This window comes from Lepidochelys kempii, chromosome 6 (assembly GCF_965140285.1).
Source record: "Lepidochelys kempii isolate rLepKem1 chromosome 6, rLepKem1.hap1, whole genome shotgun sequence".
In the NCBI taxonomy this organism is placed as follows: domain Eukaryota; kingdom Metazoa; phylum Chordata; order Testudines; family Cheloniidae; genus Lepidochelys; species Lepidochelys kempii.
Genome location: NC_136385.1, coordinates 122,062,307 through 122,077,034, shown reverse-complemented (window position 1 = coordinate 122,077,034; position 14,728 = coordinate 122,062,307). Strand labels below are relative to the sequence as shown.

Below are 14,728 nucleotides of genomic sequence, written 5' to 3'. Positions count from 1 at the left end.
GTCATGACACTTTTTTTTTTTTTTTTTTGTTCTAACTTACTAAAAAATCTCCAGTCTGTTTATTCCCTAATGGGTGTAAAATGTCAGGGGGAGTTGACTCGGACATTGAATAAAACCCCCTGGTACTTGTGGGTGAGGGGGTAGGAAAACACCTAACTAAAGCAGAGGATGGAGGGTCCACATAAGGTTTTCTCAGTCAGAAAGGTGGCGCTTTCTCGTAAACTTCCTGATGTCTACAGGAGCTGAGGCTTGCAGACAGGTTTATATCAATGGCAGGATTTCCCTAGGGTAGGGATTTAGTTAATGCAGCCACTGAATAGAAAAATCAACTTGACCTTGTTACCACCAAGCCAGCTCATCAGCACACATGGGAGGGGGTGGTGAGGGGAGACTCTCTGTGAGCATGTCCCTGTGGAGATCACTCACTCACAAACACACTACACAGTCCAGTTGGAGACTGGGGTTTATCTCCCCCACCCCAAAAGGAAAGGGCACAGGGCCTGCCTGCAAAGGTGTCAGATCCCAAAGTTCTGGCTTCTAGTAGTGTCCTCTTCTTCCACCCCTTCAGCAGGTTCAGAGTCACACTCAACAGCGGCATGCCCTGGCTGTGCTTGTTCCTCAGTCCTTAGGTCACTGGAGAAGGAAATTCAGCCATGGGGGAACAATATATACCCCAGGCCCAGCCACTCTCCCCCAGTAAAGACACTCGAGCGGAAGGGGGCACAGATTTGTCAAAGTGGTTGAACTCTTCGTTTGCACCTCAGTCTTGGGGGCATGAGGGTGTCTGGGCTGTTTGTTCAAAATCCATCTAGTTAAACGTCTGTAAACTTAAGGTTTCAGAGTAACAGCCGTGTTAGTCTGTATTCGCAAAAAGAAAAAGAGTACTTGTGGCACCTTAGAGACTAACCAATTTATTAGAGCATAAGCTTTCGTGAGCAAGCTGTAGAAGCTTGAGGCACTGGGAGTTGCCTGAGGGTTAATGATCGGGTGGGAAGACTTGATGGCCTGTGCATAAATTTGCCAGGACACCTTTTATAGGAAGGGGCTGCTACAGTTCTGCACAGGAAGTGATTTTTATTATTGTGGGAGCATCTCTGGTCAATGGCCTTGAAAGTGCTGAGAACTAAATTGACTAGAAAACCAGGGCAAGTTCTGGAACTCATTGAAAGCACTCAGCCTGGAGGCTGAAGCTATTGCTTAAAGGATCAGAACTGCATTTGCTAGTGTATTGTTACCTGCTATTAAATTGCTTTGTGTACGTGAATGGAGGAACAACACATTTACTCTTGTCATTAGGGGCATCTTCTCATTGGGTGTCGACTCTGGAAAGTGTAGCCGGAGGAGCTAGCCTGAAAACCACATTCCATTTCCAGCTGTGACTCTCTCATTGCAAGGAATGGGTTGGTCTTGAGTCTTTTCATCACTGAGATCAGCTGGAGAGCTGATGCTAATGGTCCTTGGATGTAATCATTGGTGGGGCTGGAGAAGTTGGCTGCTGGAGGCAAAGCCTTTTTGGTGGAGAACTCGAGTTTAGAATTTGCCCTCCTCATGGATCTGACCATTTTTGTTTTAATACTGAAATGCTGCTATGTGCCTTGTGGGATTTGTAGTTTGGATGCTTTGTGCTCCCTTTCTTTCAATGGGATGGGATCCCCAGTGGGACTACATCTCCCATGATGAACAGTCTTCCCTCACTGACCTGAGACTGTGGTGTTGCTTTTTGACTTCTCCCAAAAAATTTTGAGTTTTCAGAGGAGAGGGTGGGATGCAGAAATGTTCCAACCAGCTCTAATCAGAACCCTGAAATCGGTGAGGGAGCAAAGAGATTCCTATGTGAGAACAACCCGAGATATCCTGATGCTGCCAGTCCTTTTAAAGACTTGTTGGATGATCTCTTGAGAAGCTGAAACCTCCCTCCTCCCCTTGACTTCAGTGTGAATCGAGGGTGCTCAGCACCTCGGAGAAAATGAGGTCATTGTTTCATAGCAAGTATGTCTGACTTATCACTAACAAAATAGGAACAACAATTGTTCTGAAGAGGCTGCTGCTACCTTAGCTGTGCCAGGCCCAACAGTTTCAGGGGCTTTTAAGCCAGTAGGGTCAGATCTGGAGTGTTTGTGCTGGTTATTGACATGCTATGTTGTTGGCATTAGGGAATTCCATCAGAACCAGGGCGTTGACCAAGATGGCGAAATGTATCTGATGCAGATGGTACTTATTAACACTTGGGGAAAAGTTAGGGAGTTTCTTAATAAATGCTAAAGTCCATGGAGCAGAGAAGCCAATTTTATTTTTCATGTTCTAAAACATATATGCTCTAGCTCAAACAAAGTTATGGGCTTGAAACAAGAATAACTGGGTGAAATTATATGGCCTGTGTATTATACAGAAGGTCCAACTAGATGATTACAATCTTGCCTTAAACTCAATCAACCTATGAATGCAAACTTCAGTTTTCTCTTACTTTTCAAAGCAGAAGATAAACTAAAGTCTTTTTTTTTTTTTAAAGAAAAAGTACTATGTGACTTTTGTCTTTGTATTTAGTTGTAACCTTGTGGAGAGGGGAGGTGGGGGTTATACACAGTGTAATTGTTTTTCTGTGGATTCTAATACTGATTCTTGGCAGCGAGCCATTAGCGCAAGCTAACGGTTTTCTCTGTGACTGACCTAATTTTACTGTTGTATCACTTGGTAATATACGCTGCTGGTGTGAGACAGCTGGTGCTCCCTTCCCTCCACGGGGGCGCTGGGGAACTGACAGTGAATTCACCAACCTTGTAAGTGAGGGAAACAGGTTCATTTGCAGACTTGGCTCTCTTACAAGGTAATCTGGTGTTTCTGATGCACCAGCAGCAGACTCGTTGTGTGCTGGATATTTCTACAGGGAAACTTGCAATTAAAGCTTGCATCAACCTGCTCATGTCAAGGGTCACTTGAACTGGAAAGAACTTTTTCTTCATGTCTCTGTGTGATCCTAGACACTAACTCTTGGACAAATAATCTCTGTGCCATCCCTGCCTTCACTCCTCCATCCTCCCCAAAAAACCTCACTCCAAACAATGTTGACAATATGACTGCCTGGCATTTCTGTTATCAGTGCAATTCTCAAGGCTAGAATTAAAGCTGAATCAGGATTTCTGTTACAAATCCTTATATTTCTTAGGTCTAAATAGCTCAGCTAGGAAAAAAGGTTTGATTGCGAGGGGGAGAGGGATTAATGTAGCATCCAGATTTAAGCCTTGGAGTGTAAAAATAGTAATTTTGTCCCTTTAAATCTGGCTGGCTATGTGGGAAACCGCCTACAGAATTGAACAGTAGTTCTGTCTGTGGCAGGGGAAACAAAGTGTTTCTGAAGCCAGCCCCAAACTAAAATGTTATCATTGCAGTCCTACATCAGTGAGCAAACCACCCTGGTATTTGCAAGGATGGATGTGTGTGGGCTGGGGGAGGGTCTTGTTGTAGGACAGTATGGGTCTTTGTCCTCCTCTAGTGGCAGGCCCACATAAGAGGATAACAAATATATTGCACCTGCCAGCTACAAGGGCTAGTGTTTTAGCACAAGTGCTAGAGGCTCGTGCTTTGAATGTGAGAGGTCTTGGGTTCAAATCCCTTCCGGCTGCCAAAGCGGGGTTCGTTACCTGGGGATTGGCCGTGTGTGTTGTTGTAACTGGGTGTACCAGGATGAGTCAACAAAACTTTAGAAAGCTACAGCTTGAATTGCTTTTGTAATTCCGAGCCACAGGCTAACGCAAGCAAAACATGGGTTTTTGTGTTCGGAACATTGCTGTAACTATTCCCAGGAGTGTACAGGAATATGTGCACTGTCTAGCCTTGTGTCAGTCAGTCAGCATAACCCTGTTGCTATAAGGGACTGGTGCCATGGAATCTGGTGTGTTGCAAATATTGTGATGTTAGATGGTTGTTCTAGTCCCTGTGTCCCTATGGCTGCACTTCAGGTGAGCATGTCTCTCGAGCCCTTGATGTGAGATTTTTCGTTAGCAGTGTCTGTTCGGCTTGTGCGTGCGCCCTATGCCTCCTCATGCCGTATAACTTTCTATAACCAAAGACCATCCAGATTGTTGCTTTGAGAATCAAGAGTGAACTTTCAGATGTGTGGAGAGCATTTTGCAGGTCTCGAAAGAGCAAACAAATCTGGAAGTGTCTGTCATTGAGAAACTTTTAGCATGAGAGCATGTTCCTGAACCCGTAAACAGCTTTATTTCCTGTCTCGTATGCTTCCTTGCTATGCCATGTCACCAGTGTAAATTTGATCTCTTCCAAGTGACTCATGTACAAGGACACAGGAGAGCCTGAAAAGCTATCTGGTGTATTCCACCCAGCAGCGTGTCGTAATCTCCAGCCAAGAGAGCTGGACTCTAAATCATGCAGCATAGCTCAATGGTTTTCAGCCCCTCGAGAATGAATCCAAAGGCAGGAGTCAGCAGTTGTTTAAATTAGGAATGTTATGAGCCTTTTTCTATACACTCATTACTTCCAGCTAAGCCGGGAGTACCCCATACACCATCCTCCACTCCAGGGGGCTAAGGGGCCTGCAGCACCTCTGAGGATTACCACTGGCAACTGATGGAGTATGGGACAGTGGTGTAGAAAAAAGTCGAAAGCCCTTGAAAGAGTGTAGTTTGAGTGGTCATTACCTCTAACATCTGTGGAGAAATCATAACCCCCCAGGTAGAGAGTCTTGTATCTATAGTGAAGCGTCTAATGGCCCATTTTGAGTTTTGGTAAATGATGGCTACTTCCTAAAAGAGTGAAATATGGTTTATATCCAGTTTATTTACTCTGGGTCAGTTGTAGCAAACTACATCAAAAGCAGCCTCACTGCATTCAGCAAAGCTACGCAGTCAAAAACTTTCAACAGAAGAAATTTTAAAGTTCCAGTACTGAGAGATCTGGGTTAAGTTGTTCTCTAAGGACCTTGGAACCAGAAGATTGCCACAGTTAAATCGGGAAGCGTTTAGTTAAAAGCAGACATTGTAACCCTGATTGCATGTAAAGACCTTGTCCCATAGAGCTTTGGGGTTAAAAAGACCAAATAATATACCTAGATCAGAATGCTTGGGATGGTGGACTCAGAATGTAGGAAATCTCATTGACTTTAAAGCCAGAAAGGACCATCATAATCATCTAGTCTGCTCTAAATCAAACTTAAACTGGTATAATGGAATTATTGTGTGCCTTGTGTTCAGTCTTCATAAAAGAATGTAAAAGGAAAGTAACCCTTATTTCTCCTGATGAGTTTCTTTTTGTTTTCAGGACCAGGAAGAAAATAAAGGAGCCACTAGCTGGCCTGAGTTTTACATTGATCAGCTAAATTCAATGGCTGCTGTAAGTAGTTTTTCAACTGTTTTTCTGGCATATGTAGAATAAACAAAAGTGTTCTTTAGCAATGTAGTTATTCTGTAATCAACTGTTACACTTCAGAATATTACTGTCCTCAAATCCATGCTAAATTCTGCCTCCTTTCCCTCTCAATACACTTACTGTCTCCCAGTGTGCGTTTTACATAAGGTGTACATATGCACGCACACAGGGTAAGCAGCTGAAATGTCATGGCAGGATGCGTAACATGCAGTTTGGCTTGCGTTCACCCTTATGTCAGAAATGTAAGGCTGGAAGGGACCCCAAGATGTCAGATCCTGCCCCCGGCGCTAAGGCAGGACCAAGTAAACTTACACCATCCCTGACAGGTGTTTGTCCAACCTGTCCTTCTAAACCTCCAACGATGAGAATTCCACAGCCTCCCTTGGAAGCTTATTCCAGAGTTTAGCTACCCGTTATAGTTAGATTTTCCTCAGATCTCATCTAAATCTCCTGTGCTACATATTAAGCCCATTACTACTTGCTGTATGGTCAGTGGACACGGAGAATAATTGATCACCAACCTCTTTATAACAGCCCTTAACTTATTTGAAGACTTATCAGGTCTCTCCTCAGTCTTCTTTTCTCACAACTAAACATGCCCAGTTGTGTTTTTTTAACCTTTTTGACATAAATCAGGTTTTCTAAACCTTGTGTCATTTTTGTTGCTCTCCTCTGGTCTCTCTCCAGTGTGTCCACATTTTTCCTAACATTTAGCACCCAGAAATGGACACAGTACTCCTGCTGAAACCTCACAATTGCCAAGTAGAGCGGAACAGTTAGCTCCCTTCTCTTACGTACGACACTCCTGTTAATTCACCCCAGAATGATTTTAGCCTTTTTCACAACTGCCTCACGTTGTCTCCTATTCAGTTTGTGATCCACTCCAACCCTCAGATCCTTTTCAGCAGTACTACTGCATCGCCAGTTGTTCCCCTGTTGCAATTGCTGTCCTGTCAGGCCGAGCTGTGAGTCAGCTACAATAACTAGACTGAAGATGAAGGTGGATATTAGGAAAAACTTTTTCACTAGGAGTGTGGTGAAGCACTGGAATGTGTTACCTAGGGAGGTGGTGGAATCTCCTTCCTTTGAGGTTTTTAAGGTCAGGCTTGACAAAGCCCTGGCTGGGATGATTTAGTTGGGGATTGGCCCTGCTTTGAGCAGGGAGTTGGACTACATGACGACCTGAGGTCCCTTCAAACCCTGATATTCTATGATGCTATGAACAGGGCTGCTGTACAGTTCTGCTGCATTTTTCAAAGGAACATGAGTGAATTCTAGTGGGGGCTGGGTGCCAGACTCCTTTATTTTCCTTTGAAAATTCCAGCCCGAGTGTCTCTTCAGTATCTACTATTTGCAACAAATCTGGATCCCTACTAATCTTGTTACTGACCCCTCCTATGTTGGTTGGCCCTGACAGTCACACTGTGGGTTTCTTGATATGTGAATCTTGGAGACTATGGATGGAAACATTTTTCAAGGGCTATGGACTTTGCATTGTGATGCAACTAAGCATTCTATGCATACACCATAACTGCATCTTTCTGATGTGCGTGCAGGCAGGAGTGTGTTTCTGGATACAAAATGATTATTGTTACAGTCACTTTGCCCAGCCTTATGCAAGACACAAATACAGATATGGTCCTCGCCATGAGAACTTGCAAGCTGAAAGACACAGATCAAGCAAGAATGCTTTGGGAGACCGCAGTGCACTTGCTTTAATAGCTGCTTTTCAAACCACAGTTGCTTGGCATTTTAAAGTCTTTCCTTTTTTCCATCCCTCTTCAACTATCAAAATCTTTCTTCAAGCACTGATTGCCACTATAAGTGGGTATGTAGTTAGATTATCCTGAGAGGCAACTCTTAATTGCACGCAGCTCAGCAAATCACTTCACCTGAAGATTAGTATGAATGGTAGAAGCAAAGATCTTAATGAATTCAAAATGTTCAAGACGATTAGTAGTCAAGGGCCTGATTTGACACCCTTTGAAATCCTACATGTCTCAGTGTTGCAGCTCTTGCTGCATAATGACATTGAACGCTCTAGGGCTTGTCTACACTTTCCGGAGGATTGATGCTGTGGCGATTGATGCATTGGTGGTCGATTTAGCGGCTCTAGTGAAGACCCGCTAAATCGACCGCCGATCACTCTCCCGTCTCCCGAGAAGAGTAAGGGGAGTTGATGGGAGAGCGTCTCCCGTCAACGTCGCATAGCGAGGACCCTGCGATAAGTCGATCTAAGCTACAGTGATTTGAGTTACACTAGTCACGTAACTCAAATTGCGTAGCTTAGATCTACTTTTCCCTTTAGTGTAGACAGGGCCCTAGTTAACTTTACATTCAGACTTCCATTATAATCCTGGTGTTTTCTCATCCTCAAAAACTTTTATTTTTTTTTAAGCAGAAACTCCCCATATTTGGTGTCAGCTCAGAGGCAATATATTTTCTTCTGGTCAGTTGCCTTTTAGTTACGGGAGTGTTGATAAGATCAGTCTCGGCTCCAGTAACTTGGAATGAATGAAAATCATCAGGCTTGCTATGTAGTCATGGGGCAGGCGCTCAGTACCACAGCATTAGAGCCTTAGCAATATCCTGGGTAGAGAGGCAAATGGAGAAGCATGGGGGAAGATAGGCTAGCTCAGATTGGGGGAAGCTGGAGAGGCAGGGAAACAGGTAGGCTGGAGAAGGTGAAGAGAAACTTGGGGTGTAGTTTGGGAAGATCTTTGTGCATGTGCTCAGAGAAGGGGGAGAGCTGGCTGGGCTGGGAGTAGCCATGTGTAGGAGCTGAGTTTTTGTGATCAAAGCTTTTCTGCACTTCGGGAGCTCTGCAGTGCCTTTGATCTCCTGGCAGTGCGGCACATCGTTAAAGGGGCATAAGGGATGAACGTAGCTTTTTGCTTTTATTGGCATCTTGAAGCTCTGAACTTGTCTTTCCCTCTTTGGCTTCACCTGTACTCTGTTGTCCAGGCCATGAGGCAAGCCACCCAGGCAGCTTTCATGAAGAGCAGCTAGCTACCCTATGGTATCGTAGGCAAAGACGCATGTCCGAGACCGCTACAATGAGTGGGGGCCCAATTCTGCCACCCACACTCACCTCAAGTACTACTTCCCCGCGTGAGTAGCGCCCCTGATCTAAGGGGCAGCTCAGAGTGAAATGTTTACCTCCTGGAAGGATGGCAGAGCTGGATCTGTCGCGACTACAATGGAGGAAGTGTCTGTTGAAGCAACAGCCCATTCGGATGCCCCCAGCTGTCCAAGCAACTGCAATGGAGCAGTGCCACGTGTGTGTGCTGTGTATACAGAATGTTTGTTTCTAGTTACTGTAATGGCTCTAACAGGAGGCCCTTGATCAAAGAGAAGAGACACAGTAGCTACACATACCCTGCTTTTTGGGCAGTCAGCGTCTTACCTAGTTACGCCGGCAGGCGTTACTGTCTGGTAGAGGCAGCTGCAGTTAGCCATTGGCTATTTTTACAGAATGGACTAAGGGTGACGCTCGCTCCCATCTCCACCACAGTCCGGGTAATCAGGCTTGTGTGGGGAGCTCGGCAGGGAGCACAACCCTTCCCATCCCCCCAATGGATGGGAGTGGGGCTTGGCAGGGAGCAAAACCCTCCCCATCCCCACCATGGAGGGACAAGCCCTTCAGGGCTGTCTTGTGACCCCTCCATGGTCCCTGCACAGTCACAGGGTCTGAGCCCACTGGATCATTGTGAGTGCGAATCCTCCTCTAAAATGACCAACCACCATGCTGCAGCGTCCTCTTGTGCTCCCCTGTCCTTCTGTGCAGGGACAGTGGAAGACTGATGTGATTCTTGTGCAGGCTCCCTGGGCATCTGGGTTAATGTTCTCCTAAATGCTTAAAGAATTACAGTACTCCTAATCCTGCCCAGGCAGCATGGTGCATATCAATCTGTCTGCGGAAATGGAGATCCTCGGGGGTGTTATGTTACAAGGTACTGCAATTGTTTTGTTCTGTATTTTTATTTCTGCCTCTTGGAAACCTGTCTCTCCAAGGACTGACCTACTGATTAGACCCTAAACTTTCATTTAGTTTCATCTAGCCCTGACAGTTGCAGAGCAAGCATTCCAAGTGTGAATCAGCACTGGGTGCTCTGTATGAGTTTGCAGATAGGCAGCCTGAAACAATAGGTCTGAGCTGCACAAACTGCTCCATTCATCTCTATGGTGTGTTGACTCTGGAACCTAATGGTAACCCAGAGGACGGCATGTACTACTTCACTGCTGGTCATTCAACTAACATGTTGGTCCATTGCTGTTGGACACAGTGGAGCAGATGCTGCTGTCGAGGCTTGCTGCGGTGGAGAAGTGAGAGGTCAAGTTAAATATGCATGTGCTCACATGGGGAAGAGGGGAAAAAGCTGTAACCCTTATGTACTGGTAAAAGTCTCCACTGCTTCCCTAAAGCTCCAGCTGTGCCCTGCCCTGTTGTCTAACATTCTGGCTTCTGCTTGGCACTTCAATAGCACAGCTATGCACTGTCAGTTCAAACACCTGTGGCACGCTGAAATGGGACAATGCACTGGCTGTATTAATCTTCCCAAAAGTCTGGAGTTTGGTGCTTTTTTCCCCCCGAAGTGAACCTGCTGCAGAATTCAGCATTGGCTCATCACATCAAAACTGGAAGCCTTTCCCAGGGCTAGAGCTTGCTGCAGAGCACACAGGGCCTTGAGTTGCAGCAGTATCTACTGACTATGTAACACACAAACTCCCTGCTGCATCGGCATTTCATCCCTTCCAGCTTCATGAGCATCCTACGAAATGTTGGAAAATAAGTCTTCATAACGGCTCAGTGTTGGTCCAGCTCTGCTTCTGTTGTAATCATGGGATTTTTCCCATTGATTCGAATGGAAGCAGGGCAACAGCTGAGTACACCTACCTAGATCAGAGAGAGAGAGACCCCTCTCTGGATGGGCTTTCTTTATTTGATCACCTGAAAGCTATATTAAGGTGGTATCTCAGGTGTCCCTCTTGCTGGGTCTGAGGGAATCTTTGAGCCCTTTTTTTGTGACAGCCTGGCTGACCAGTGGGAGGTTTCAGAGCTACTCAAAGTAGTCCAGGGCTGCTCATCAATATGTGACCCCTTTCCCTCCTTTCCTTGTGTAAATGAGAATTCTGCAAGCCACCATCTCCCCTGAATGAAAAGCCCCTTCTCCCTTTGCTGAAAGGAACAAATACAGGCAGTTGCCTATTTGCTGCCAGTCGGAGACGCTCTATTCCTTTTGCCCGTGTGTTTGCAATTTTCCCATGGTTCGGTAAGCCTAGTGTGGCTAAAGCTCATATTGGTGTTCCTCAGATGTGGGCACTGGGTTATGGGATCATAAATGCCTCAACTATTCATTGTCCTAGTGTATATAAAACACTTCAGCTGTGCTGGAGGAGATTAAATGTACCCCACTGGATTTCAGTTGAATTTTACAGTGGATTGCTCTCATGGAGCGGTGACATCATCCATCAGACATTTCTGCAGGGCAGCTTCCTCCCTTGTAACACGGCGGTGACAGCTGTCCAATTGCATCACCAACCAGCAGGCAGCTTGAGCGGAAGCAATAACCATTTTAAACAAACAAACAACCCCCCCCCCCTCCTCAGGGTTTTTTTGTTCACCTTTGCTTGGAGTCTCACGGGTCTCCCTTTTCCTCTGTTTTGAAACAAAATCCAGGGGTCCAATGAGGGGGAAAGCCAATGAGTAATGTGCGGGACCAAGCTGATGCCTTTGTGGGTATCCCTGATCTATAAATCCATAATACTCGCTGTTAACAGTAATGTGCAAGAGAGAGACCGGCTAAATTTAACACACGTGTTTAAAACCCATTTTATGTGTGTTTAAATGCAGGCTCAGGCCTCTTTTATGTTCAAACTTGCGTACTCCTTCCGGATGTTACCCACTCGTGACTTTTATTGTGAGTCTTGTGATGTTTCATGTCTGTCTTAATGCCCAGCTCCTGACTTTGTGTGACTTTTATGGGAGAAGCTCAGCTCTGATTGTAAAAAGGAAGAGAAAAGCTTGAAAACGGGAACTCTACAGGCTGAAAAACCAGACTGTGGGGCGCGAGGGGGGATGACATCCAGTGTTTGGTTTTAAAAAAAACAACCACCTCATGATTTTGGGGGGCCTGACTCATCATATTTTTGGCTGGGTTTGGCAGTATTGTGGTCACCCACATTCCTGTCTCCCCACTAAAGCAGAAGGAGTTACTATTTTACAGAGAAAGATAAAGGAGGGGAGCCTCTTCTAGTGGTTAGAGCATAGGATCAGGAGTCGGGAGATTTGGCTTCTCTTTCTGGCTGTGGCCAATGTGCAAGTCATTTGGGCCCAAATCCTCAGAAGTATTTAGGCCCCTAGCTCCTGTTGAAACCAGTGTGAGTTGGGTGCCTGAATGCTTGAGGATCAGGGTCCTAGCCCCTCTCTACTTCAGTTTCCTTAGCTATTAAATGGGGGCGATCCCCCCGAAGTCAGAGGCTTGCTGAGGGCCAAGGAATGAATATCTGGGAAGCGGTAAGGCCAGCTAGATGGCTGGAATCTGGCCAGCCTCTCTGGAAAGTCCGGACTACCTTCCCAGTCAGGGTTCCTTGCCTCAGTGGGACCAGCAGGATCTGTGACAGACAGAAAAACCGCAGCTGTTGAGTGGTTTATATGGAGTGAGCCCAGTTCCCGGTGGACCAGCATTCGCATGCCCCCAGCCCCACCGTGACGTGCACTGATTGATTTGCCCCCTGGATGGCGACTTCAGCAGCGGCCAGGGCTTGAACCGGCTGTCAAGACTGAACTACTCACTTGCCTATGCTGATTTAAGTAGCCTATCCAAGTCCATATTTGAGGCTCCCGGTCACCTGGGAAGCCTGCCGGTATCAATGCCTCTAGCTGTGCCTGCGCCCATCACAAGGTCACAACTGCTAAGCTTCACACAAGCAAAATTAAAGCTAAATAGTGTAAACATGTATGCAACCGGTGTATAGACCTATCCACAGCATATAGTTAATCCAAGGTGGGCTATTTACAGCTGGCAGATTATTTCCATGAGTATTTAGTAAGGCTTTTCTTTTTTTGGACCAACATGAATGTGGAGCACCTGAAATTAAGGGTGTGTCAGCTCCAGATATTTAAGGGACTTCCACTCAGACACCAACTCTGCTACAGAGTCCTTTGGTCCATTCAGATCTGCTGACAGGGTAGTGTAGAGTGATAGCCTTTATGCACTGCCCTCGCACTTACCCTGTGAAGGACTGGCTTGAATTTTTAATCTAGAGACAGCTGTGTTGTAAACGGAGTCCATTGAGTATGCAGCATAACATCCACCCCTTATCTCATGATCAAGGAACTGCAGCTGAAGCTCCGGTGGTGAAATGGATTGGCCTTTACCCATGAGCAGGAGAGGCAGAGCCCTCCAATGGGGAGGGAATGGGACTCTTCAGATCTGGGTCCAATTCCTGGTTCTGCCTCTAGCCTGCTGTGTGGCACTTCTCCTCTCTGGGCCTCTGCTGCCACTCCCATCTTTAGTCTGGTCTGTTCAGGGTAAATCTGGACTTCATGCTGGAGGGGTCAATCCCAGCTGGAGAAGACGTAACCTGCGCTAGTTCAGATCAAGCTAGCATGCTAATGATAGACACGTCGCTGCAGTGGTGTGAGCGTCAGGAGGGGTTAGTCGCCCAAGGACAGGCCTAGCAACTCAGGATCCTACTCAGGGCAGCTAGCCCCTCCTGCGGTTTGCACTGCCATGGCTATGCTTCTGTTTTCAGCACGCTCATTCAATCAGAGCTGGGTCAGGTATGTCTCCTCATGCTGGAAATTACACTTCCAGCTCCAAGTGCAGTCCTACCTTTAGATTAGACTTAGTCTATAAGTCAGAAGGGACCATCACGATCATCTAGTCTGACCTCCTGCACGTTGCAGGCCACAGAACTTTATCCATCCACTTCTGGAATAGACCCCTAACCTCTATCTGTTACACTGAAGTCCTCAAATTATGATTTAAAGACTTCAAGTCACAGAGAATCCGCCATCTGCGCTATTTAAACCTACAAGTGCCCCGTGCCTCAACAGTGTGGCCTCTTTATAGCAAGGGCAGATTCTTACAATGTGCGTTGTACAAAGGGACTGCGATCTCAGTTGGGGCCTCAAGGTGCTACCATAATGCAAATTAGGAACTAGTTTTAGATATAAGATTCACTGCCTGTTATGTTAAATTGCCGAGTTTGGAATGAAGTTCTTCCTGGCTACTAAATAGAAAGAAAACCTGAGCTTTTCAGGGCAGGAGCTTTCTTTTTGTTCTGTGTCTGTAGCCCACCTGGTACAATGAGGTCCTGGTTTGTGACTGGGACTCTTATTCCGACTGCAATACAAATAAATATTTCCTCCTAGAGTATTACTGTGCACACAGTTTGACGATTACTAGGTACATCTGCTCAGTGACCTGTTCGATCAAAGTTACATATTACAACGAATGTTCGTTTTGCTATTGCAGTGGTTAGTCTCTAAGGTGCCACAAGTCCTCCTTTTCTTTTTGCGAATACAGACTAACGGCTGCTACTCTGAAACCTGTCATTATGTGTTTACTCTGCTGACAGAGAGCCGAACCCTGTTGTATAAACCTGTCTTTCTCCATTTACAGAGAAAATCGCTGATAGCTTTGGAAAAAGAAGATGAGGAGGAGAGAAATAAAACAATAGAGAGTTTGAAGACGGCACTGAGGACAAAACCAATGAGGCAATTATTTTCTCTTTCCTTGCTTTGGTGCCACCATTTTCCAACACAAGCAGCTGCAGTTAGTCCATCCTGTAAAAATACCGAATTGCAAAGGGTGATGCTCACTCTGATCTCCATCACAGTCCAACACAGGAATCTTAAAATAGAAAAGGAGGACTTGTGGCACCTTAGACTAACAAATTTATCTGAGCATGAGCTTTCGTGAGCTACAGCTCACTTCATCGGATGCATGCCGTGGAAAATACAGTGGGGAGATTTGTATACACAGAGAACATGAAACAATGGGTGTTACTGTACACACTGTAATAGCCCACCTTAAGTGATCACTCTGGTTACAGTTTGTACGGTAACACCCATTGTTGCATGTTCTCTGTGTATATAAATCTCCCCACTGTATTTTCCACTGAATGCATCCGATGAAGTGAGCTGTAGCTCACGAAAGCTTATGCTGAAATAAATTGGTTAGTCTCTAAGGTGCCACAAGTCCTCCTTTTTCTTTTTGCAAATACAGACTATCACGGGTGCTACTCTGAAACCTGTTAAAATAGAAATATCTGTTTATATTATTGATAGATGAGAGGCATAATCAGCATTGAACAGGAGACTTGGAGCTGCGGAGTC

The 14,728-nt window shown here is 45.7% G+C and overlaps 1 protein-coding gene across 3 annotated transcripts in view; it reads left to right on the top strand.

The window, feature by feature from the left end:
* The window catches only part of DAAM1 (dishevelled associated activator of morphogenesis 1), a 185,509-nt gene that overhangs the window by 115,609 nt on the left and 55,172 nt on the right, over positions 1 to 14,728 (top strand). For all 3 annotated transcript variants that reach the window (XM_073349967.2, XM_073349968.2, XM_073349966.2), the window contains exons 4-5: positions 5,275 to 5,346; positions 14,013 to 14,107. In XM_073349967.2, coding sequence (XP_073206068.2) covers positions 5,275 to 5,346; positions 14,013 to 14,107 — 167 coding nt within the window. The remainder of the gene's footprint in view (positions 1 to 5,274; positions 5,347 to 14,012; positions 14,108 to 14,728) is intronic.